Source organism: Molothrus ater, chromosome 16 (assembly GCF_012460135.2).
Source record: "Molothrus ater isolate BHLD 08-10-18 breed brown headed cowbird chromosome 16, BPBGC_Mater_1.1, whole genome shotgun sequence".
In the NCBI taxonomy this organism is placed as follows: Eukaryota; Metazoa; Chordata; class Aves; order Passeriformes; family Icteridae; genus Molothrus; species Molothrus ater.
The window spans coordinates 9,150,817-9,177,552 of record NC_050493.2 but is presented as its reverse complement, the minus strand read 5'-3'; the positions used below and the strand labels follow the sequence as shown (position 1 = coordinate 9,177,552).

Below are 26,736 nucleotides of genomic sequence, written 5' to 3'. Positions count from 1 at the left end.
AGAAACTGGTTTACATAGTAAAAGGAAATAACTAGACAATTGCAAAGATAGTAAAAGCTTACTTTCACTAGCTAGCTTCCTTTAAAAATTATGTATACTTGTTAATGAACAAAACAGAATCTGAATCTTTAATAACTACTATTACTGAAGGGAAGAAGAAACAAAATGGCCTGTTATATTTCTCAGCTATTCAAGTAGAAATATGTTCTATGTGCTCACCAGGAAAGTTTTTATCAATCTTGTAGAGATGTCAAACTCTTTCAAACATGAAAATTTTGATGTCAATGTTGTACAGTTGTCAGTAATCAGGTGCAGACTAGGAGGGTAATGGAGAGCAGGTTTACAGACATTGGTTTGTGTTTCACTGTTTTCATGGTTATGCTTTGTAACTCTTGACTCATTATTTTGCATGAGAACGAAAACATGCATTTGTTTTATCCAAGATTTAGTTACAACACCGTGGCATTGCTTTTGGAGACAAACACAGCACCAAGAGCTCTTTAGCCCAGCACAGAGCTGCAGAACAGACAATCTGGGGAGTGGGGTTGCCACTGAGGCTCTGGGCAGGCCTGGCAGAGCTGGTCTGGCACAGACTGAGCAGCAGCCACAGCTAAAAGGCAAAACCACAAAGCCCAAGGTGCCAAAGTGCTCCCAGCCTGCACAGCCCTGCCCAGGAGGGGCCCTGTCCCTTTGGGATTGGCTCCAAGGCACAAGGACCTCCTGCCAACATCCTCCCACAGAGCTCAAGCACAGCAACCTGACACAGACAATATCACAAATATCACATGGACCTCCTGCCTACATCCTCCCACAGAGTTCATGCCTTAGCCCTGGAGAATGAGCACAGCAACCTGACACAGACAGTATCACAAACACCTGCATTGTAAGCATCACTAAAACTGACCTGACACAGACAGTATCACAAACACCTGCATTGTAAGCATCACTAAAATTGCTACCTGGATTTGATTTCGTGAGTATCTGTGTGTGCCCGACACACTGCCCCACACATGCACATTTCATAATTTCATATATCCTTTAACACTATCCTGATACCAATGAACAGTTGCAGCAGAGTTTTAGAACTGTAGAAAGAAATTGTTTCCTACTGAGGAAATCCAGATTCTAGGGTTTCAGGATGAGTAGAGTACAGATACTGCTGGAATGGAGAGGATCAACATATAAATTAACTCAGAATCTACTAAATGTTTGCATAAGCAAAAATTTATTTTAAAGTATGCAGACAATGAAGTTGAAGATAGAAGATCCTGTGCATTTTCCAAGTTTCCAGTACTTAAAAAAATCATCCTGAATTATGCTGAAGGCACTTCACAAGAATATATTCAGGCTGTGAAACTGAGAGAATGGAAGCTTGCAGAGCTGAGGATTAAAGGATGAGAGGCAGTTTTGTCCCAGCACACAGAGAACAGCACTGAATGCCCACCAGGCTGGTCAGATAACCCAAGCAGAGGGATCTCCCCCTGCCAGGCACTGACACTGCTCTGTACATGGGCAGCACTGAATGCAGAGTGCTCATTGCACCAGACCTGCCCAGCCCAACATCCTGCATGGAGCTGCACCTTCAGACACTGTAAGAATATTCTAAAGTACCAGAATCACCCATGTATATTCTTTTCAAGGCTTGTTTTCAGAAGGCAAAATACCTTCCTACAGTAGTGTTTAAATAAAAATTCTGTGCCTGTGGTGAACACCTTTGGTTGCTAGCTCAGCTACCATTGCTATTTCAAAAAATGAAAAAAATCCTAATACCCTTCTAATGAAACGGCTTCTTCTACATGTGCATAAAATGCAGTAAAGTAAAATAAATCCTGTGTAAGTGCTCTCTTTTTCTACATTCTTTTCCACCATTTTCCCTTTTTCACCTCATTTTAACATACATTCTCTTCAATCAGTCCAAACTGTCTCACTCAGTCTCTTGCTCCTATTACATTTTACAGCACTCCTCTACTCTTATTCAACTAATTTATTCTTGTATTCCCTCCTTTCTCCAGTTTTCTTTCTATAATAACTCAGACTGCCAGCCACAAGACTGTTACCCACTAAAACCCAGCTATGGTTTGCTCCTGGTTATGCCCAACTATTCTCTCAACAAACTCCTGAGCTAAGTTGTTTCTATGTTGGTGAGTCAAATCTCTGTTGTCCAGAAATCATCATTCCCACAGCTCCCCATGGAAACCAATTCCCTCCTTCATTAAGAACATCAAGTCATCCATTTCAAATCAATTCACCTGCTCATGTTTCAGTTTGCCCTTGTTTCACATTCCCTTTATTATAATATAGGCCTCAAGCCCCTGTTGACTCACTCTGGTTTTCAGCCACCCAGACCTCAATCACAGTGTGACACTGCCCAAGCTCAGTAAATCCTGAGCAAATCCTACTCAGTATTTGACAAATCTTTATTCTATTGCTCTACCTTCCCAAATATATTTTGTGAAAAATTCCAGCATTTTCAGTACACTCCCCCAGGCTGAAAACCTCATTTGAAAGTTCCTACTGATCAAGTCACTCCAGTTAAAAGAATGAACAACTGCACTGTTGCAGTCTGGACTTCTCCTGTTTTATGCACTGCTGTTAAATTAATTTAAACTAACATCTTGACACTGTGCTGTGCCCTTTAACATGTTATGATAATGACATTTTGCTGGGTTAAATTCTATGTCTGTATGTCATTAATTCAATATATTAACCAGTGCTAAAAATCAGAAGGGAATAAAGTGAGAATATTGGTAGAAACCACAGTGCTTACAAGAAAGGTGCAGCAATTCTATATTTGAATGTCAGGTGCAGCTGTCATAAGGCTCATCTGACAAGAGCATCTTCATTCTTTTACTCGCTTAAGACAACCACACCACACTAAAAGGTCTAAAGCTGGCTGTCAACATAACTGAAAGCAAAAAAAAGTAAACTGTTCCATACTTTATCCCACAGTAAAGTGCTTTCATGCTGTCAAAAATGAGGACAGGACTTTGAAGTCCTGCACACTTAACTATATTAGCATTTCCAGCATTCTACTTTTCATAGCCCAGATGCAAAAATTTGTTCCAGATCCAAAAATGGCATAAGGAGATTTAAAAAATATTGGATCCATTGTTTATGAGTTAGGTAGGGACAAAATAGAAGCAGGATTTTTCTGTGTGTTTCAAATTAGAAACAGTTTCTGATTTAGCTCACCAAATCCACCTTGGCAACTCCCTGCCAGACACGAGTGTGCAGTAAATATGCTGACAGGAATGGTGTGCCCAACCTCCAAAGTGAAACTTTCTTTCCTGGCTCCAGAGCCCATTTTTGCTACCAATTTCAGAAACACCTGCTCAGTGCAGAAATGCTTGAATGTATAAAGAATTCACTTTTTAACAAGGGAGTACATGTGACTTGTAACCAAGGAAACAGGATCACTGCTGTAATGACACAAAACTTAACTGGCTCTGTGTTCTTTTATCAGAAAAATCTTACTATCTTCTTGCACTGTTACAAGTTCACAAACCCCAGAGTTTGGAAACCCTGTCTTTTGCTAAGGACTTGCTGAGTTTGTTGACAAGCAGCAAAGGAGCAAGGAAGAAGGATGTGCTGCTGAGAATCACAACTCATCCCTCAGAATGATCCTTCGTTACAAAGCCTGTTGTTAACTCAGAGCGAAAAGGATAGAAAGTGATGATAGAATTCACGGGGCTCAATGAAAAAAAATATATAAAAAACATTCTAAAACATCCTGATCCAGCCAGTTCCTTGCAAAAGACAGATGGGAATTGAATGTCACAAAATGCACAGCACAGTTAAAAGCTCCTTTTGTACAGCACTGAAGTTTGCTCTTACATTGACCGTGGCTGTTTTCAACATATTCTCTGTTTGTTCCAGAGCTTTATAAATTGTGTGATTATAAAGGAAACCAATATTCACCAGTTAGCAACACACAAAGTGCTTTAGAACTGTTGCTGTTGATCTACTTTCTATTTTTGTCCCATTTTTTCAACTAATGCAATGGAGAGCATTTCCTGCATATTCTCACACATCCAAAAGAAATATCATAGCATAGCCTCTCTGTCATTTGTTTCAGTAATTATAAACATAATTCTTATTTTTCTTAGGCAGCATTAAACAAAAGTTTATTCCAAGGTGATTGCAAAGATCACAAGCCCTCAAATGTTTCCAATGGTGACTGGAGAGTATTCAATCCTTGTACAGTATGCACTAAATTATTCTTCTCATAAGCACCGTAAAGGTCACTCAGAATATAAAGAAGCATGATAAAAATCTAATTGATGGAAATATGCTCATAAACACCTATTTGTGAGGCCTGTTGAACAATTCATAGCAATTAACTCAACAAAGCAAGTCTCACTGTCTTTATTAAGATGGTAATTGGTGCAAGTCACACTATTTCAAAGTGAAGTGATTTTTTTTTATGCTAAGACTCAACACTGGGGCAATAAATACAATACATAAACCCCTTCAGCATTATGGAGCTGCTGAAGGGCACCCCAGCTTTACTGAGCATCACACCAAGACAAAAGTGACAAACACCTTTCCTTTGAGGTGTCTCAGTCCTGGAGCACTGCAACACTGAGGTGTTTCATTAGGGTGAGCTTAGGGGGATGTGTTTCTGCAATACTCTCACTATTACCCATCCCTGCAGGACTAAGTCCTTGCAATTGTACTTCTGAATACTCAAACACTTCTGACTCAGTGGTGCAAGACTGAGAAAATGCAAGTGAGAGCAAGAAATGGGGAGCAAAAGGAAGAAAACTTCAAGAGACATAAACAGATTCTTTCACCTGAATAAAACTTATTTGCATTGGGCACTGCTGGCAAATTTAATAAGACCACCTGCTGGAAAAGAAACAACCTATAGAAATGCAGCTGAGAGAAATAAAGAACTAAGAAAACCAAACAGATTTTCTAGTCCTTTTACTTTAACAATTAAGAAGAAAATCAGCAACGACAAAATAGTTTTAAAGATATCAAAACATATATTCTGACTCCAAATTTTGACATTGTTTAGTTTTATCTGACATGTAAAGGATTACAATGTTTTGATACAAAAGGCATATCTTGTTGGTTATTCTACATGCCCCATGCAAATCATTAGGGACTATGCAAAATACTCTCCTGATCAAAAAATGTCATTTAAATTCCAGGGAGCAGTTACTTGACTGCTAACTTCTGTAAAACTACTAACAGCAAAACCAAGTTGAAGTCAGCAAATATCTTAAGTGCTGATGGGTATTTGGAATGTATTTCCATCTGCAGCAACTGTCTGAGACTGTGACTACTATTAATGGTTTTGACATGATAACTACCTTTCCCTAGCTGAGGTGAGAGATTTTAGAACCTGTTCCAACCATTTAAAAAGACAAACCACTGGTAAGAACAAAATCAGAGGACGCAGGACAGCTCTTAGCCCCGTTCAAAGCAGCAGCAGAGTTGCAGTAAATGCTCCCTGACACACCTGAATAATCAATGGGAATGTGTGCCAGTTTTTCATGTGTTATACAAAGCTTTAATTATTTCACAAATCACCTGCCAAAGCCCAGATAGATCCATTGTAAAATGAAAACCTACAATCATTTAATCTTCATGTGTTTGAATAAAACCAGCTGTATAAAGCCAAATGATTCTAGTAAGCCTGAAGTACCAGGGTTTATCCACAGGTACTTACTGTATTCAATCCCTCTTGCCTTAAACATCAGGCATCCCATGTCTCTTTATTCCTGCATTTTCTTGCCCACTTTATCATTCTTTCTATTCCTCCTGATGTATTTTTTTCTTTCCTCTTTTTGCTCTCAACTGCCCACAGCAGGGAAAGGAAAAATCTAAGACATTTGAAGAATGTCATGTAATACACATGTTCAATATGTGCAAAACCACAGAACACAACATAACAGGCAATTCTTACAGAAGGGAAAGAGATGAAAGTTTGAATTTTCATATACTTTGACCAAACAATTTTTGCCCTACTTCTTCACATTTCACTTAGATCAAAACATGCATGATGCTTTTTTTAAGTCTGATGTCAAGCATCATAGGTTATGAAAGACTAAAACCAAAACTGTCAGTTACAGAGTGAGGAATGCAGAACCCAAGAATAACAGTGAGACAACTCTATGTTTGTTAAAAACAATCCACTCAAATTCAAGTATTTTAATTCTACCACCAACAAAAATCCCACAAAAGAATATCACATTTTTGCACTGAAACTTCTGCGTTATCTGAACATGATCATCAAACTTTAGATATCTGAGATATTTTTACTTCAACAATCAGTAGTGCTTGGCAACACCGTTCAACTGAAAGATAAATATTGTGTAATGTCTCTACATTAGATCAATCAATTAACATAGCAATAAATTAGTTTCATTAGCATGTTTCAGGCATTAGAAGGTGCTTTACTAATTAAAAGTCCCATATTTAAGCAAATGCTATTTCCAGTTTGTTCATGTGAATTTTATTGCAGAGTGCCTATTCTATCAGAGAGGTTATTCCTGTCACACAGCACAGCTGGGGTGTGCTGAGGGGGCACTGGAGCCAGGCAGTGCCCAGCTGGTGGCACAGGCTGTCCCCAGGGCTGCAACCCAGCACCAACCTGGCCCAGCACTGCAGGAGGCTTCAGCTGAGGGCTGCCACTCACTCCAGTAAAGGCACAATGTGCACCCTGATGGTTCACAGAATCACGAGGTTGGAAGAGACCTCTAAGATCACCGAGTCCAACCTGTGCCCTCACAGCTCAACCAGACTACAGCACCAAGTGCCATGGCCAGTCTGTCTTTAAACACATCCAGAGATGGTGATTCTACCACCTCCCTGGGAAGAGCATTCCACTGCTCTTTCAGCAAAAAATTTTTCCTAATATCCAACCTGTACCTTCCCTGATGTAGCTTGAGACTGTGTCCTCTGGTTCTATTTAAGAAGTGTCATGCCATCACAAACTCAGTTTTTGAGAAATCAACCAATTCAAAATTGTATTTAAAACTTCCTTACTTTGCTTCAATATTGTTTTACAGAATTTCAGGGATTGCTTGTTTGCTTTTCATCTTATTGTTTCTCTGAAGATGCAATAATAGCACAACAGTCACACCTCTATCTTCATATGCAAATATATTCATGTCTGTGTATTCAAAAATCTTATTTTAACTAATATTCATCTTTCTGTGAAAAGGTTGAGGTTCATTCTTTACACTAAAACTGGGCCACATCTGCTGTACATGACCTATCCCTTGTGGGGATGAAGTTATTGAATGAAATATAATTGTTACACTAATCTGTAGTTAACTTTGAGTCTGAGCAAATGTTTTTATCCCTCTAAAATATCTCAAACCTAACTTTAAAAGGGTCAGTTGTCAATTTCTTTAAAATGAACCCAGAAATACAACAGTTACAGGTGCCTCACAGTAACTTTCCTAGAAGATTTATTTCATTTCTACTTGGCAGCAACATTTTAATACTTGCAATGGTATTGTAGAGAAGTTAATGTTCTTTTTATCTCTCATAATACCTCTAATATATACATTTAAATGTTCTCAATGACACACTGACAGGTGCAACTGAAACAGAGATGAGAAAATTGCCAAATCCAAACCAAACCAAAATTCTTCAATTCTTTCAGAACAAACATCTATTCCTCTACAGTATTTTAACTTCATAGTCTGCAAGACCAATATAGCACATACTTGTCTTTAAACACTGTTCAGTGCTAAATAAATCTGAGAGGAGTATTCCCAGGATGACATTCTTGTTTGAGTTGCTGATTGGCTGGCACTGAAATTTGCCTATCAGTCTCTCTCCATCAAATTTCTCATAACTTTACCTTCTAAGAAAGTGGAAACATTTTACAAAATGAGAAAGAGGTAGAAATAGTATTTTTTTCACTACCATTTAACTTGGTGACTCAAAGACAACTGACACAAAACACCTAAGAACACAACTTCTGCTATCAAATATGCTCCTAGTAATGTCACCCAGGGGAAATGGAGACAACATATTTTTTTGAAAATTACAATCCTCTAATCATCACAAAGAACTGATGACTCCTTTGGTGTTCAAATACATCCTGCAGACAACAGAATCTGCTGATGATTTACTGAGCAGATTCCCTGCTTTTGTTAAAGCATCTGTTTGAGCGGCTCCCACAAGGGAATAAATGTCCAGCTTTGCAGCTCAGCAGAACATAAAATTGTTATTTAGAAACCACTGTACCATGTACCTGTGGCCTACAATACGAGATAAAGTATTTAGCACAGCAATCCAAGAAAACTTTCACAAAATTGTGTTTATACCATTCTTGCATGCATTTTTATCTAAACATTTGCAGTGCCAATGCAAAAGAACCAGCAAAGTGGGATTATTCCCACTGAAGAGCTCTGCACAGCTACCAAGTGGGCTCTGTGTTTAGGAGCTTCCCATGTTCAGACTTTGCTTTGCTCACAGGTAACAAACATTGTGTGAGCAGCTGTAATTTAGCCAACACTTCTTTGTGCAAGGTGGATGTAAAACACAACTCAAGATTAAATTCCTGATGTACAGAAGATTTGAGGTTGGAAGGCACCCATGGCGATCACTGAGCCAATCCCCACAGGGCTGCCCAGGGCTGGGTCCTGCCAAATCCAAGCAGGGAGAGTCAGCAGCCTCTGGGCAAACTGCTGGAGGCTTCCATCTCCCTCACAGTGGGGAAAAAAGGGGTTTTATTACTTTCCCTGCATTTCAGTTTGTGCCCATTATGAGGACGTTGGAAAGAAAATCTCTTCTACAAAATTAGGACAATTGATACAGAAACCAGAGAGATAGAAAATTGGACCATCACAGAACTTCAGAATTCTTTTTCCCAACTTTTTAAAGCTTTTAGCTTCTTACAGACTTGAAATCATACAATCTATATAAAGATTTATATTGAAAGACTCAGTTATGTGGTCCAAAGAAATGTGATTCTTGTTGCCAAAGATTCCTCCTAGTTTTATATATATTTAAAGAGAGCTAAGCATGTGTGATAATTTTTCTTATTGATAAAAATGTGATTAAAACACAACTGCATTTGTTATAACCAGCTTTGTTTATCCATAGTGAACCAATAAGTGCTAATAAATGTTCATTTAGTAAGTATTAGCAGGAAGGCCTTCACCAGCCAGCAGATGTATCAATCTAATTCAGCAGTGCCAATTCTTGATTTAGGTACTGCTCTACATGGACTGAAAATTTATCTTTTGATGTCAATTTTATTACTGCAAAGAATTTTTTATTCAGCATGTAAACAGACAAATTAGCAGAGTCACAATCTATTTTTTATATTAAGACATGAAAGTGGATTCTAAGGGAAACTCTTTGACCAATCCTGTGACTGAGCTAACACAGAATCAAAACTGAAAAAGATACAAAATGAGATTACAAGTGGTAGAGACTGACAAAAGAAAAAATACATCAATGACAGTTCACAGCACAAGGATTCAGAACAAGACACTTCCACAAGTCACCAGGAGCATTTGATACCACAGTGGGAAGAAATGTAGCAAACCCATCACATCATTGTACTGCAAACTGTTAGCTGAGTTTCAAAATAAAAAAACATTCCTTCCTCTGTAAGAGTGCCAGGCTGTTTCATACAGATCAATGTAAATGTTCTTCCTTGTCAGATCTATGCCTGATTGTATGGGACCACTGCACTTGAAAGGGAGGAATTCCCAAAGGAACAAACAATTAAAATTTCTGGCAATATTCATTAACAGTGGATTCAGTCTTAGAGATATTAATCTTATGTTCTGCTCACCATAATCATATTTTAAGACCACAATCAGGTCTTAAAAGTGATTAATTAAAACTGACCCTGTAATTTCTATCCATAGGATGCCTAATCAGACATAACCTTAATGGGATTTTTCATCTGCACACTGAAGCCTGATCATGTAATTCTGCAGTGAGAAGAAACTCTAAAAGATCAAATAATTTTTTTTTTTATTTTACATTTCATTGCTTCCTAATGTTGTCATCTTATTGCAAAGCTCCCATACCTTCTTGGTTATTTCTCATGGGCAGCTCCTCACAGCACTGACCCCTTCTTCCTCATAGCACAGCCAACAAACTCCAACTCTCTCCTCACCCAGCCACCCCACTCTTCTATAGCACTCACCCTCATTGGACACAGCTGTGGCCTGTTAAGGGCAGGTCTGCTTCTAATCTTTGGTAATTAGTACAGCTGCAGCTCCTCAGGGGCCAGATTACCTTCTGCACTATCTTATTTTCTTACATTCTATCCCCCCACATCCTAACAGACAGATCTAATGCTCTGGAGATCTTTTATGCATATCAAGACTGTAATTTTTTTCCCCAGACTGAGGTACCACTACTGCCTAAAGCACAGTACTAGGACTAACAGCTCAATGTTTTGTAATTACTCCTTCACTGACAAAGATGCAACTAACTGTACATACATTTGTACTACAGAGAAAAATTAAATATATCAGAATTTCTGTATGTATTTACACTGCTTTATAGTAAAATATCATTAAACCTAACAGAATCGAAGAATTGCAAGTACAGTACAAAGGTTACAACTGATTAAAATAATAAACAATTCATAGACTCCAAGATATTTCAGATCTCCTGTTGATGAAGCTCAAAATCCATTATGGAAAGATAGTACTGGAGAAGTTGGCAATCTGAAGTGGAACTGAAATGCATTTTCTTTCAGATGCTTTTTAAACCCCCAGAAGTGCCAGGTCATGACTCCCAGATAATAAAGGCCATGGAGAGTTCAAATAGCCTAGAAATGACGGCACTTTCAGACACTGATAGAAGGAGCACATTTTAGAAAGGTTCTTTTTATTAATTTAATGCTGCTGCTGTAGCTGCAGAAGAGTCTCATATCTCAGTAGTAAAATGCATTAAAAAGCCATTTTGTCTGCTGCTGTAGATGAGGAATGTAGTTATTTTGCTCAACAGCTGAACTTTTCCAGAATCCCACTAGTATTCCCTGAGAAAACTATCTACTTTAGCCAAGAGACAATGCTGATACACTTGTTATATAAGAAAAAGTTCTCAGGAAATAATTCACAGATACATGTAGGAACAGAATCTCTGCCATAATGTTCAGATATCACAAAACATTCCAGTCCATTGTCTCTTGCAATGTGTTAAGAATTATGAAATTGCCAAATAAAAAAAAAATCTCTAAAAATAAAGAGTTTTTTGCCACCTGTGGAACACCCACACCAAGGTTAGCAGCAGTGCAGTGCATCACAGAGGTGTTTAGGAACGGGTGATAAATGGTGTTGGCCAATGTCTTTCAGCAAGTCTCTCTCCTTAGAGATAACTGCATTATTTTGTAACACAATGCTTCACTAACTAAATTGTACCCCTAGAATACTGGAACTTAAATGTGCTCTCAAATAAATCTTTGCTCTTTCTGTGAAATTGATTGACTCTCTCCCTACATTACATTTACTAGAAGAAATAGAGTTGGAGGGTTTTATAACAGGGACATGGTGCTCACTCAGACTTGTGCAGCAGTGGCAGAACCCATTACAGGAATTGTGATTTTAATCTGGTCCTGTGCAGGTCCCCATACCTGGCACTTCTTTTAATTCTTTCTTAGAATTTAGATCTCATGTTGCTGTTTATTAAAAGAAGTTAGAAAAGAGCTAAAACTAAGTACCAGAAAGCAATTGTTTAGGGCTGAGGAGTAAGAGGACACTTTTCTCCCCTCCTGCTTTAGACATAAGTGGCCAGGAGATTATAAATATACTGTTCTGGAAATGTCATTTCTCAGAACCAAAAAATAAACAAACTGCTTCTGTAACAATAATGTATTAAGATTTTTAAAAACACAGGAGAAGGAGTGTAATGGCATTTACAATCACATTTTACAATTGCAAATGTATTTGGTATTTGCCCCCCTCTTCTTTAAAAAGCAAAACTAAGTATAACATAAAAGATAAATTATTTTAAATTGCTCAAATAAAAGCTACACATGGGCACCTCAAATGGAACTTTAAACCATTTCCATCTCTCCATTTCTCAGCTCTTAGTCAAAGTCTAGACAATAAGTTCTTAGGGAGCAAAAGGCAAGTCTCTTAAGAAGTTTTCCCCACAAACATTCACCATTTATAACATCATCAGCAAGATGTCTCATCAAATTGATTTCAAATCCACAGAAAAATTGGAAACTCATGAATGCCACAAGATGCATCTTGGCATTCTTCTACTCATCTATTACATTTTCTAATAAATAGAGCTTTCTTGAAATGCAATTTCAACTTGAAAATCTGACACACTCTGCAAAAGACCAGGCAATAATACAACTAAATATGTGTGCTGTGATGAAACATATTCATTTGAAATTGGTCTTGAAGCTGCAAATGAATCCACCCATGGGTTCACAGGCATGGATGCACAATCCCTGTGCAGAGGCTCCTGGACAGCAAATTTCACATGAGAACTTACCGTAAATGAGTGTTCAACCTACACATAAACTTGTACAGGTGTAGGACTGACAAACCATTACACTGAAAAATCACTAGTGAAAGAACAAGACTTTCAAAAACAAATTTCCATCAGTATTTTTTCCTAAATAGTTTTAAATATTTACAGATACATGAAGAAATAAGTTTAAAGGGAAAAGGGACAGCTTTACCAGATTATACCCCTTGTGTGATGGTATATCAAAGGGTTTGAGATTCTTGACAGATAACTGTGAAGTTATTTCTGGACATATTCAACCTGAACATCAATGAAATCAAACATGCATCATGAGACAGCAAAATCCAGCTAAAAAGAGCTCAACAGCTTGACTTTTTTATTTGGTTAGTAAGGACGCTAATAGTGCTCTACCCCCATCCCCCAAAACAAAGATTAAAAAATAATAGAAACCCCACAGAAGAAAAGAAGTCCCCAAAACTAAGAAAGACCAAAAAAAAAAAAAATTGAAAATATCTAATGTTTAAAGAGCATGTATGGATGCAGGTTTTAAAGTCATTTAAGGTATTTCTGAAAGCTTTACACTGTGATTTTCATTAAAAATCCCATTTAAATAAACAAAAAAATACTCTATTTCTCGTATATATCTTTAAATATAATAAAAGCACCTGCAATCTGAACAGGAGCCTTCTATTTTTAAAAAAGCACTGATTTAAAGATTTTGGAGATGCTAGCATTATATTTTAAATTAATCTGTGATGAAAAAAACATTAATATTTTCTTGAGTACTTGACAGATACTTACAGAAAAAACGGCATCAGCTGAATAAGTGTCTCTTTTTTGGGATTGGCTGTGAATTCTGGCACAGTTTGAATAATTTTGTTCATTACATTCCTTAGGTAATTTTGTAGCTGCTTGCGTCGCTCTTCCACAAACTTTGCATCCTAAAAATAGAGAGGAAAAAATATAAATGGCACAAAGAACATGTTTCTCAACTTCATCATGTAACTAAACAGTGCTGGTAAGCATAAAAATCTATATTTTGAAGACCTCTGTTATTATGGCTATATAAATATGTTGGCACTATGCAAAACCCTCTTGACTCTATCCTTAGAGATAAAGGAAAATCATGAATCCTAATAAAATCTGTTTTACAAAAACATCCACTGACAGGATGTCAGATCCTCTCCCTGGCAGAATCTGTCTTCTCTGGACCATAAACCACTGCAATCTTAGAGAGGCAGAGCAGAACAGCAGCACAGAGGCTGTGGCATAAAAATTTATGCAATTTTTTTTGAGATCCAGAATCACCAGTCTTTCCAGGAGGAAATGCTGACTTACTCCCACAATGTCTCCCCAGTTCACACTTTTCAGATGCTGGATGCACACAAACTCCAGAATGGACAAGTATTTGTCCAGCACTTTTATGTTATTAAATAATTATTTTGTGATGATGTCTTCATATAGTAGATTTTTTTTCAATATTGTATCACAACTCTCATTAAAATGTTTACTGAAGTTTCTGTAGCATTTTAGATCCAGGATTTTATACTATGTTGGCCCAAATAAATAGAATAGTTCTATAAACTCCAAGTTCTGCTGATGGACCTAGAAGTGAAAAGTTTATCACAACCAGCAAGATGCCAGGCATCCCATAACTTCCATGTCATTGAAACCTTTTCCCTGTGAGGGATGACAATGACATGGACTATAATCTAAAGGTGCCACATTTCCCAGGAACAGGGAGCTCTCCCAGGTTCACAGTGCCATCAGGTGCTGGATGCTTTATGCTCTGTCTCGGGCAGGCTGGCACAGCTCACCTGGGTTAAATGGCACAGGATGTTCTTCAGGCACAAAGCCAAACCTATTATTAGACAGCTACAGCTCACAAAAACAACCATTATCTAAAAGATGTGTCTATCCAACCTGTTTATTTATGTCTGTAAGAAAAGGCATTGAAATTAATTCTTGTTTCTTGGGGGGGGGAAACCAAGCCGCCAACAAAACACCATAAATACATTTGACAACACTGAATAAATTCATTGTATGGAAAAGGTTCAGCCCATGCTGCCATGCAGGGGATGCAAATCTGAAGGTTATTGCTTCCCTAGATAGAACAGAACAACACCATCAAAGCAGGGATCCTCCTTCAAGTTCAGGAGGAATTTGCTGTAGCATTCCTAGAACCTTCACTGACACTTTGTTCTGTTCCTCCCTCTTATTAGAAGTTACCAGGAACGGGCTTATTTTTAGGAATAACAAATCAGACATAATTGTAGGGACATAATAAAGTAAGATGTAAGAAATTGCTGAAGACATCCATACTTCAGACTTCAAAAACTTAAGCAGTGCTTACATTGTTTAATTAAATTCATGACATTCCAAAATATATACAGATTGATTTTATTTTTGTTTTCTATATTTGAACTTGCACAGATGTCCAGTCCTGTTTTAACATTCCAGTTCTACACTAATATATTTCATTCAATGTAGTAATGTGATGAAAAATTAATTAATGTATTCATTAATCAAATAAATTAATTCAGTGGAGATCTAAGTGAAAATAAAAAAAACCCTATATATTATATACTTTGCTATTTCATTTTTATCAGTCACGTATTTTTTCAGCAACATACCAATTGTGTTGCAGGTGATTTGAAACTCATCCTTTATTAAACCAACAAAGCTGTGGTGTTGGAACTCCCCCCAAGCCCCTCTGCAGAGCCTGCCCCCTGCCCTGCTGCAGGAGGACAAATTCGTGCAACTGAAGCCTTGACAAACTGTTGGGAATATTAAAGCAAACATTTCAATTCATGACAACACATAATATTACCATAAAAACAGAACTAAAATAATAAATAAATGTGGTCTTCAATGTTAATGAAACAATTAGCATTGAATAATTAACATTGAATAATTAAAAAATTACCATTGAATAGCACCTACTACATTTTTCTTTTCACTAAGACTTTGTTCCCACTGGATTCTTTGGTGAGGCTCAAGGAGCCCTTGCGTTCCCCTCTGTCCTCTCTGAGGATCTAAAGCCCCACATCACCCCATTGAAAGGACACTCCTTTGCTGCCACCAATTGCATGGGCCTGAAGACAAGACAGGGACTCGTGGGAGATGTCTGGGAAGAAGAAAAAGTTTGTGGAAGCTTTAACCACATGAGCAGAGGGGACATTTGGCACCTGAGCCCCTTTCAGTTGGAGTCCTCCTTGGCTGTGCCATGGCAGGACAATCCTGCTTTGCTCCAGGAGCCACTCCCAGCTCAGAGCCCTCCCAGAGCTGCCTCACCCTCACTGCACTTGTTCATTCTATTCCATAGCTTCTGTCAGTTATGTTTTCACAATAAAATCTCCATTGTTAAATACCACATTCAGCAACTTTTTTAGTTCTGAAGTTTTTTTGGTCACAAATCTTCAACAACAGTATTTTCAATTCTGAAATTATTTCAATTATGTTTAAGTTTTCTCTTAAGCAGAAGTTGCATTCCTTTAGTATTACTTCTGTACTGCTAATGTGTTTAACAAAAAACCATCTTTCACAGGAAGGACTTCTGTTATAGACACAGGAGCCAAACGCTGAATGTAGGTACTTTCCATCCCTTAGGTTACTCTAAAGAGTCTCCTTGACTACAGAAAACAATGTCACAAAGGACTTTTCTAATTAAGACTGCCAGGACATGCTTAGGGAAGGTACTTTTTGCTGTTTACAGCTGAACAAATTAATGCTCATAACATGGCTATTTTTCTGCCATTTGTCCAAGAAAAAGACACAACGCCACAGAAATAAAAACCCAGCCTGAAAACAGTTAAAAATGTTCTTTTACTCTGACATGAATTTGATCTGTAAAACAAACACCAAGCAATCTACCATGAAATATTCCCTACCATGTAGTAAGGCTTGCTGTCCTCACCAGAAGCAATGTAAAGCAAGGTCAAAATGATTCAGCTCCAGGTCTGCACTTTATCATTAAACGTGCATTTTGCAACAGCAGGTTGGCTACTCAGAGCAAAGACTGAAGCACAGAGCTGTTACTGCCAAGCTGTTGCAGTAATAAAGAGTTTTTGTCACAATATAGTAAACAGAACAACTGGTAACAGAAAAACACAACTGGCTCAAAGCCTGGCCAATTTTTTCAGTCTTAAATTATAAAAAGGTACCTATAACTTTCTTTTCATTGGGCCCAATTATCCACAGCAGAAATCTAGGTAGTACTTTACATTCCAACTCGTAAACAAACACCTACTTTTATTTACAAGCAAAAAATACAGAGAAATTTTTTGCTGTGGGTTTGTATCAGTGACACCCACCTCCTACTTTTAGTACATGTCTTTGGTGATTGTATGAGTTGATACAAGCCTACATTTGCATTTGTACTCACACAGAAAACAGCAAAGATCTTCCCCTAAGGTTCAATATACACATTTACATACACTTGATGTGAAATGTACTTTGAGGACAAAGTAATTTTGTTAAAATTATCAATATATTTGCAAGAAACCTTTGCATTCTCACATTATTCAAGGTTAGATTTCATTGTTTCATTTTTAGGGAAACAAATACATACACAGAAAGATAAAGCAGCAGTACTTAAATAAAGACCCACTTTTTCACTGAAGTTTGTTCAGGCATATTTTCTGAAAAAATAAAGGTGCTACTGTTTCTGCACTAACTACAGTGAAAGTAATTTACTAGCCTACAGTTCAAGAGCACAGAGTTTTGATTAAGAGACCACAAAATTTCAGTTAACAAACAAAAAACTCCTTCAGATTACAGAAGCATCAAAATACATCTGGTAAAATATTTTTATTCTGCAATTCATGTCTCCCATAATGTTGTATGAGCTTCTTTTTGACTGATAATTTGCCACGTCTCTTCTGCCCATAGCAAAATGCTAGTATCAAATTACAAATATCTAAATATTTTAATAGATAATGGAAAAGTTATAGAGTCTCAACATATATTAGAAGGTGATGTTAAGGTGTAAAACCAAGAAGCAGAGTCTTGATGCACCATATTTTATATCATGGTCTTTTGCAGTTTTTCATTACAAGCCAAGTTCATTCCCACTTGCAGTTTAAATTGTTTCACACAACTGCTGGTCTTTTATACACACTGCTAGTATGGAACAGATGGTGAAACACTGATATTCCTCATTATTAATGGGACAGCTCACTTAAGATGCTTCAAATATTTTCCAGGAGCTTTTGGAAATGCTTTGATTGCCATGGTTACCTGCCATGATTTAGGGACAGATAAAACACTTTTAGATTCTGGGCTTGGTGCTGCTGCAATCAACATCAACTCACTGCTCCTAAGGTTCTAACCATTACTTAGCATTTTACCAACCTCCTGCTGGCAGCACAGGGGAACAGATAACCCAAACAAAACCAAACAACAAAACAGCTGAGGCCTCAATCCAACTCAATTAAGATAAAAGGAAATATGAAATAAAAGGAAATATGGCTTTAGGACTTTATTCAGCCTCTGATACCACACAATGCATCCCATCCTAAATTAAGCTGGCAATAATGCCATTCAAAGTTGAACCTGCAAATGCAGAAATAAATTTAGGTTATTCTAATGTAGCCTAATCTTTTCCACCACCTTGGCTAACCAGTCTTAGCACAATTATCATATCAGTTTTTATCTATTTATGAGGCACCAAATGCTAACCTCAAAATGAAGCTGGCAATCAGAAGTTTAAGATGGGAGCTAATTAAAAATTCAATTGCTGAGTCATTCTCACTAGTTTGTAATTACAAGTTATATAGCAAATATTCACTTTACAGACTACTGCCACCTTTACACAGATCACAGTAAAATATAACTTCAGTACATCTGTCCTTAAGTAGCTATTAAGCAAAGCATCATAAAACTTTTAGGAAGGTACAGTTTCCAACCCTAAATATACCAGATGCCACAATGTTACACAAAAATAATCTCAAAATTATTGAAACTACATAAAGTTAAAATTTCCATCTTACTTATATTGCCAGATTCTGTATGGCAGAACCAGACCAGCATTATACAACATAACAAGGGAATACAATACATGAAATTGTCATTTTCCCCATCCCAGTGTGAGATTTTTTTGTCCATTTACTGTTCAGTGGAACAAACAGCAATTTAAGAGGATGAGATACAAAGAAGAAATCAAGGAACTGTCAGTTTTGAAAAGAAATCTATTTTCCTTTAAACAGAGATTTAGTACATAATTGTAATTATTACTCTGTGTTTCTCTACTAAAATAGCTGATGCATTTCCATCTCCAGCTCTGGGTTCATTTCAGTGGTACCAGAAAAGTGTTTTTAGATAAAGGAGTTTGAAAAAGGCATTGCTGCAAACCCAGCCAGCAGCAGACATGCTGAGTGTGAGCTACAGTCCTGCAATGCCCTCAGTCAAGCACCAATTTATTCAAAGCAGCATTTTAATCAGTAAATACGCCAACAGAAAAAAGAAAGCTTGAGAATAAATCTAAAACTGATCTCTTTTTACTGTTGTGGTTAATGCCACTGTCAGGAAAAGAACTTGGTAATGCTATGCTAATAAAATCCGGTGTCATCGAAATATTTTGTTATTTAAAGACACATGCCAACCATGTGTTAATTTGTCAACTGGTCAGGAATCAACTGTTAATTAAAATGCATCAATAAAAAACTGCAGCAAGACCCCTAGGGCTCATCTCTTGCTCAGCTATTGAATAGGGAAACACTATTTCTGTTTTCTCCTCAGATAAAGTATTAGCAGTCTACCCTATAATTTTATTCAGGAGATTCTGCAAACTACAACACAACAGTTCATGAAATTGAGATCCATTTTTTCACTAGCCTATATTACAGTAATAACTATCAACAATATTAGTTAAAATGTGTCTCAGTTCAGTGCTTCTCTCCAACACTGCAGTTTTCTTTCCTAATTTCATTCTTTAATCTGGTTGAAAATGCCCTGAAGACCAATAAAGACAGACTCTGAATTTAAAATAACAACAAAATAACCCACCTCAAAATCCTTTAGAAACATGATACATACACTGCTTACAATGTACCAGCTTCTATATACAGTAAGCTTACAGTGATGAAAAAAAATGAATAAATTGATAAAAAAATCAATAATTAAACAAAAACTTAACTCTCATGTAAAATTCTAGATTCTTCTTTAACAAAACTTTTATTCAGATACATTCTGATGGGATGATTCTGTTTTCTAAAATACAAATTGAATTAATGAGGAATATTGATATTAAGTGCCCATAATTTATTGTGCCTTCATGCAAAGATATTTTACATGATACAATGAAAAAAGCCAAATTTTTCATGCAGGAAGTGCCTACAGCATTTCACATGATCTGAAGTATTTAATATTTTGTGTTCTTTTTAAAAAATTAACAATATCTTTAGTACTAGCAACTACCCAAAAAGCTGTATAGCAACTAAGATTAAAATTTTCCAGTATTTATAAAATAATACATTTTGGGAAGGAGAAGAGAGGTGAAATCAAGCACAATGATATGTAAGGAAAGGGAAAAATGTGGGTAAAATTTCAAATTCAAAAAAAGAAAGTATTACTTTTATTTTTGTAATTAGGTGTCCCTGTTAAGATTTTTCTGAAAGGAAGTTTATTAATCCAAGTAACTTGGTAATTTAGCATCACCACCACAATAAGAAATAAATATAGAAAATTTATTTTTATATTTTCATTTTATACCAGGAGGCTACTAGAATATCTAAATGACGCATGAGTTGTTATAAAACTGCCATATTTTTATCTAGCAGTTGTCCAAGCAGCATGTAAATTACTTTCCTTTTTTTCCCCATAATGTCATGATGCAAAGCAACACCATCTGAACTGTTTCTATGGGCTCTATATTCAATAATTTGTTAGAATAAATTGCTTCTCTTGATTATAGCATTACAAGACAGCAAGAATAAAAACATCTCTTGACAGGCAAAGTTTTGTTTTGTAGACCCTAAATAGTCTGCATTCCTTCTTCCTAAACTTCAACAGCAATTAGCAGGAAATTTTTCTAACTTGAAAAGAAAATGACTCAATTCACTATTTCATTGAAATGGTGCCCTTGAGCACCAAATGAACAGATTAATTCAGTGAGACATTCTGATGGAGATGGAGAAGCACAAGCTGGAGAACTGTTTACCTTTTAAATTAAAGCCCTGAAAATGAAATGTGCTGCTCTGCACTCTGCTCAATTTAACCTTCATGCCGAGTTTCAGGTAACCCAGACATTTCATGCCACACAATGGCAAGCATTTACTATAAAGTATTTGTCATATAAAAGCCAACCATTTCCTGCTGACTTATTTCTCTTCTCTTGGATACTGATATGACAAAAAATGGAAATGAAGAAGAACTGAATGCTCTTTTCTAAGTGCTGTATACATAAAATATCAACTGCAGTCTTATGCAGTAGAAAACCCAGAGGATCTGGATTCATAATCTGAAATACTCTGTATTCCCCCTCAGTGTGCAGGTGACAGTGTTAGGAAACAGGTGGGCTGTCACTAGAAATCTTAATGACTATGCCGAGAGTCATATTATTTTTATTTCTATTTGTATGGTACCACAATTAAGTTACATATTTGAAAACCAGATTATATTCATTTAGTCCCAATTGCTATTTTAAAGCTTCTTTGAGAATTGAACTTTTCAGCCACCAAGTAACACAGTGAACTTACTGCACAAAGTTTCTTTTGTGGCTTTAGAATGGCACAAAAACTGTGGTATATTATAGAATTAACACATACAACCATATATGAGATTAATTTGAGTTCCTTTTCTGGTCTGAACACAATACAAATGGGTCAGTTTCTCTCTTTTTACCCACACTATACCACAAGCACATCTGTCAAATATATATTAGTTACAGTTTTTCCTATAACCCAGAAGGCAAAAGACTGTATGAAAATAAGTCAATACACTAGTTAAGCCCACTAAGAGGGTTGACAATTAAAATCTACTTACTTTGAAAGTCAAGAATAATACAGAACTTAAGCTTCTATATTACATCATAGCTAAGCAGCATTAGGGAAAGCAATATTTAACTTCAAATTTTTAACATATAACTTGAGGATTTATATTTTGAAGGCTTTTCTCCTTTAATAAATGTATCCCAATTCTGAAACATCAGAGAGTCATAATTTTCTACCAATTCTACTAGAAGACATTGGATATTAAGCTTAGTATCAAGAAACATTATTTAGCCCCCTGTCCCACGTGCATTAACAACAAGTTTTGCTTTCTTCTCAGCTCCCCCTGCCAGTCTGACTTTGACAAACTAATCTGATGAAAGATGGTTCCTGTGAGCTCCTAAATCTCATAGAGGACAAAAGCAGATATATCCGTACTTCTGATTCAATGCAAGCCAAACACACACTTAAATTTTAGGATGCCCTGAATTGTTTTGCTGAATTTTGACAGAAAAACAGCCAAATCTAAAATGAAATTACTTCCTCCTCTAAGATTCTTCCTGCACCATCCTATTTCAAACATTCCATATGTCTTCTGTTGTTGTTTATGTACTAGTTAAACAGGAATTGTTATACTTCCCATTTTCAAATACATATTTTATGTGGGAGGGGTGTGTGTGTGTTTCTTAAAAAACCTTGTTCCTATCACGCTGCTTCCCTTTCCAAAGGGACTTCAGTTCTCCATCATCTGGTCTAAAAGCAGCTTTAAGGGCATGCTGTCTGTGAATAGACAGGTCCTGCTCACCAAAAATGGCAATCAGCTTTTACAGGAGGGAAATGGATGACAGGGGTTACACAGCAATGGCACCATGTGAAACCTTAACAGCAAAAATATAACACTCAAACTCTAATTTGAATGGCTTGAAATTTCTTTTTATATATATAAACTTCATATTTATATATTTCTTCATATATACACACACACACAGAGCCAGACAACTCTACTTGACAAACTTCCTTAAAAATCAATAAACACTGTAAGCACAAGAGCAAGCTCTATTGTTTTCTTTTACTTGCAATAAAATCTTTATCTTCTCTGCTTTTCATCCTAAAATAGTTATCCTGCAGCCTATCTAAAACTCTTCACTATCTTCAGCAAGAGGCAAACAGACCAAACACTGATAAAAGGCAGCTTTGCTGTTGGGAACAAAAGAAAAGGAATCCATCTGCACTCTGTGAGCAAAGGCAAGTTTCCATTGACATAAGTGGGAGAAAGACAGAGCTCCTGGGAGCAGAACTTGCAGAATCACAACATCCATTTCAGAGGCCAAGTTCTTATAGATCCCAAATGGGGTCTGATCTTGTCATATACATGCTCATGTATGTGTATATACCAATAGAATCTTTTTTAATACATGCACATGATATTTTTGAACTTTTTAAAATAGAGACATATACAAATTAATCTACAATTTAGGTTAGCCACTGATAGGTGAAAAGTAGGTATTCATTTGATTGAATTAACATTTGAAACACTTATTTTAGAGTTCTGTATTGTTCCCCCAATGCAACTGAGAAGTCACAGCAAAGTCACTCTTCTGATCTCAGCCAGGTGCTGTGTATCCTTTCCATGTGAGGTATCCAGTATTTTAAAGGAAAGCAGAGGATATCGTGCAGTCAAGTCAGCACTCAGGGCAAAGCTACCTGATTCAATTTCTCCTCACTTAGACAATCAGTGAATTCAGGTCTTCAGTGGAACTGAAGAACCATTTCTATTTTGATATGCCCTCTACTGGGACAACACTCTTGCAAGAGGATTCTTAATTAGATCTTTACTCAATTACTATAATCTGCCCAATGTAGAAGCAGCAACTGGGATTTTAAGGCTGCTGCAATATTTAAAAAATTAGACTAGTCAGTCCAGTAAATATTCATGTATTAATATTTTATGATTATTTTGAGAGACACCAACTACAACACCAACAAAGGTTCAGAAGTCAAATGTAAGCTAAATGTTATCTTAAATGAAAAAATTTAAATTGTATTTTAAAAATTTAAATTTGTATGCAAAAACCTACAGGGAACCCTTTCCAATCAAGTGGTGATTGTACAGAGCCCCTCCTCATGAGCTTCCCAGAAGCAGGCACACTGCAGCACTACCCCATGGAACCCAGCCTGTCCTGGGCATTCCTGACAGGAAGGCAGCAGTGACAATCAGTGAGAAAGGACACATGAGTTCAAAAGATCCAAAGTACCTGAAGGCTTGATAAAAGGAAAAAATCTATCCCAGGCAAGAAAAATCAGTTTGAAATTACAAATCTTGGTATATACAGCTACACAGAAAATACTGAGCAAATCACAAACCAGGCTGATACATGGGGAACATGTTTTAAAATTACAAAACCTGAACAGTTCAAATGTTTATAATGCAGCTGAAATTTGTAAGTTTTAAAGAAATTGGTCTGCAAGTTAAAAAATAATTAAAATATACGCTGAATATATGACATTTCTCTTATACACATGACACAAGGAACAAATGTATTTCTTGTTTTACTCAAACAAGGCAATTAATTGAAAAAAGAACACTTATTCTTGTCAGGATACTCATAAAAATGTTGACAACTATTTGCTACCAGCACTGAAAGATCTTTAGTTGAAGATATACAGCATGGGGACTAGCAGATATGAAAATTAATACATGGACTCTTGCCAGCAATATTATTTTCCTTCAGTAAATATCTAACTTGATTCAAAGTAACATTTATAAAAGAAATTATTCTCTTCCCTGCTTTATTTTAGTTCAAACTTTAGTTCAAACTAAATTCAAATGTTAAACTAATATGCTGAAAATGAGGTTACCAAGCTGAAAGGCAAATAGACACTCTTTGTAATTGCAAAAAGGTTACTTGTCCAAAGCAGTATTCTTTTCTCTTTTCAGATATTTTTCAACTAATTGGTTTTCTGTTATTAATGTAGGTTTCCTCAAGCATTAAAGCTAGTTTTTAATATTACACACAATAATTTGTTGAAATACCATGAAAACGAACTTTCAAGATAAATTGTCCCAACTGAAGGAAAACAAATGAAAGGCAAAAATACATTACAAACAATGATCAAGATTGATATCATTATTAATAATGAGTTATAATTGTTAAGTATTTTCAAATTCCAGTGCTACTTGATGAAGATATATAATATTTGATTTTCCAACTTTTTATAATACTCATTCAGCTGAAATTCTGCTTTCTTTTTGCATTTTCACAAAGTCAAACTCTGCAACTTCGCATTTGAATCTGACCTCCCTGACTTCTAGTGCAGTAAACAGGGAAAATATGCATGAAAATTAATACTTCCCTGTATTTTATTCTACATTACTCTCTTCTAGTAAAGTTCCCTCCTCTGAGCTCCAATATTTTGCATAGCAAAGCACTGGACAGTATTGTGTCAGTCTGCAGGAGTGATTCCAGGTCATTCTGCAGAATATGGTGTCCTCTTGTGGTCCTGGAGGTTCCTAAATCTGGGGGACGTAACTGAACATGAAATTCAGTGCTGGTTTCAATTACAGCAAGACCTTTGGATGCCTCTGACATCTACAAGAAGCACATCACCATCATTAACCCCACAGTACAGAGCGCACTGAAGGGATGCAGTGAATAAACTCATCCAGGTACTGATCTGAAGGACATAAAAGCATCAATGCCATTTTCCAAAAGCTGTAAAATTATCATTTTTAGCCATTTACACATGGAGGACTGGTTTTTACCAATATGTTATTTGGGCATCTAATAACACTGAGAAGTTGTAATGGATATGAAAACCATAGGCTAATGTAAGAGATACTTCTGTTAGCAGAATTCAGCTACTAATCTCTTCTTTAGGCATTGATTAACAATTGTATTGATTAATCTAGAAATGGAAAGACAGCTCCAATTCTATCAAAACCAGCAAAAGTAATATCAGAGATAAAAAGTACCTATTGAAATCTAACTGCTTATTTAAAGGTAAATGTGCTTTGGTAGCCATTACATTTTAAAAGCAGCATTGAAATAAATAGTATTGGCAGTATTCCTTCTAATGTTTATTACCAAACACTTCCACATGTAACATCCTGCACAAATCCTCATCCTAAACTGAAAGTTCTGCAGAATTCCAAGACAGACATTCCTTTTGTCATTGTATTGCAGGGGTTCCATACTCTTGTCTCCTTATCACAAAAGTTCCACACCTTCTTTGTGTTTCCTTGTGGGCAGCTCCTCAGAGCACTGACTCTTTCTTCTTCCCAAAGCAGCCACTGACTCCAGGTCCCTTCTCACCCAGCCACCCCACTCTTTTATAGCATCTTCTTCTCATTGCCTACACCTGTGGCCTGTTAAAGTCAGGCCTGTTCCTGATCTCTGATAATTGGCCCAGCTGCAGCTCCTTAGGGGTGAGATCACTTTCTACACTGTCTTTATTTTCTTATATTCTATCCCCCTACACATTCCCACATGAATTAATTAATTTTATACTAAATTTTTAAACCTTCCTTTTAAAGCTTCACTTGGCCACGGAAAGCAGGGCCATCTCAGTCAGTCAGCACAGTTATTTTCCAAATGGTACAAACTCCAAAGGGGAACACATTCTGTGACACAAAGAAAACAGCCCCACTAAAAGGACAAAAATCTGCCTGCACAATGTGCTGTGCAAAAAAACTCCAGTGTGACAGACTGAGCTTTGCACAGCTGAGGTGACAATGTCACCCTGTGACTTGCCAGGTCACAACCACAGCACTGCCCCACGTGTCATCACAGGAGACTTTCAGAATGCAAGGGATGGCACCCACTTCTTACTGTAAAGAAAAAACCTTTTCTCTGAGATCTGATAAGTGGTTGTGGGTTTATGCAAGATCAAGGTAGAATTTTGGCTCAAAGCTAAAGCACCGTAAGAATAAGCAATGCAAATTTTTTAATGAGTTGCTCAACTGATAATTTTGTATGCATCAACTGTGCAACTGAAGTTGTAACTCAATTAGTATTTAAAGTAATTAAAGATGAAAGAGTATCCAAAAAAGCTTAAAAGGCGTCTTTTGTAATTTACTGAAGTGGCTGATACTCCATCACTTCAAAAAAAGGAGAATTAGTTATGTAACAAAGAAGCAAATGCCTGGTTTCCATTACAAACCTGTCCAGTAAAAATAAATGAAAAATGCATGATATTCTAATAGATGAAAAAAAAGCAGGAAAGCTCTCATAAGTACTTCCATATCCTCAGTCAGTAGGCAAAAAAACACATTTACTGGACCTTATGCCAAGCAAACCAACACATGGATTTTATTGATAGGTTTCATATATATCTGGATCACCACCACCCATCCCAGATTATGTGCATCACTGCCATTTCACACAGGCCA

General features: G+C 36.6%; 1 protein-coding gene across 4 annotated transcripts in view; it reads right to left on the bottom strand.

Moving 5' to 3' along the window:
• Positions 1–26,736, bottom strand: part of SNX29 (sorting nexin 29) — a 102,454-nt gene that overhangs the window by 18,685 nt on the left and 57,033 nt on the right. For all 4 annotated transcript variants that reach the window (XM_036392377.2, XM_054516529.1, XM_054516528.1 and 1 more), the window contains exon 20: positions 13,222–13,361. In XM_036392377.2, coding sequence (XP_036248270.1) covers positions 13,222–13,361 — 140 coding nt within the window. The remainder of the gene's footprint in view (positions 1–13,221; positions 13,362–26,736) is intronic.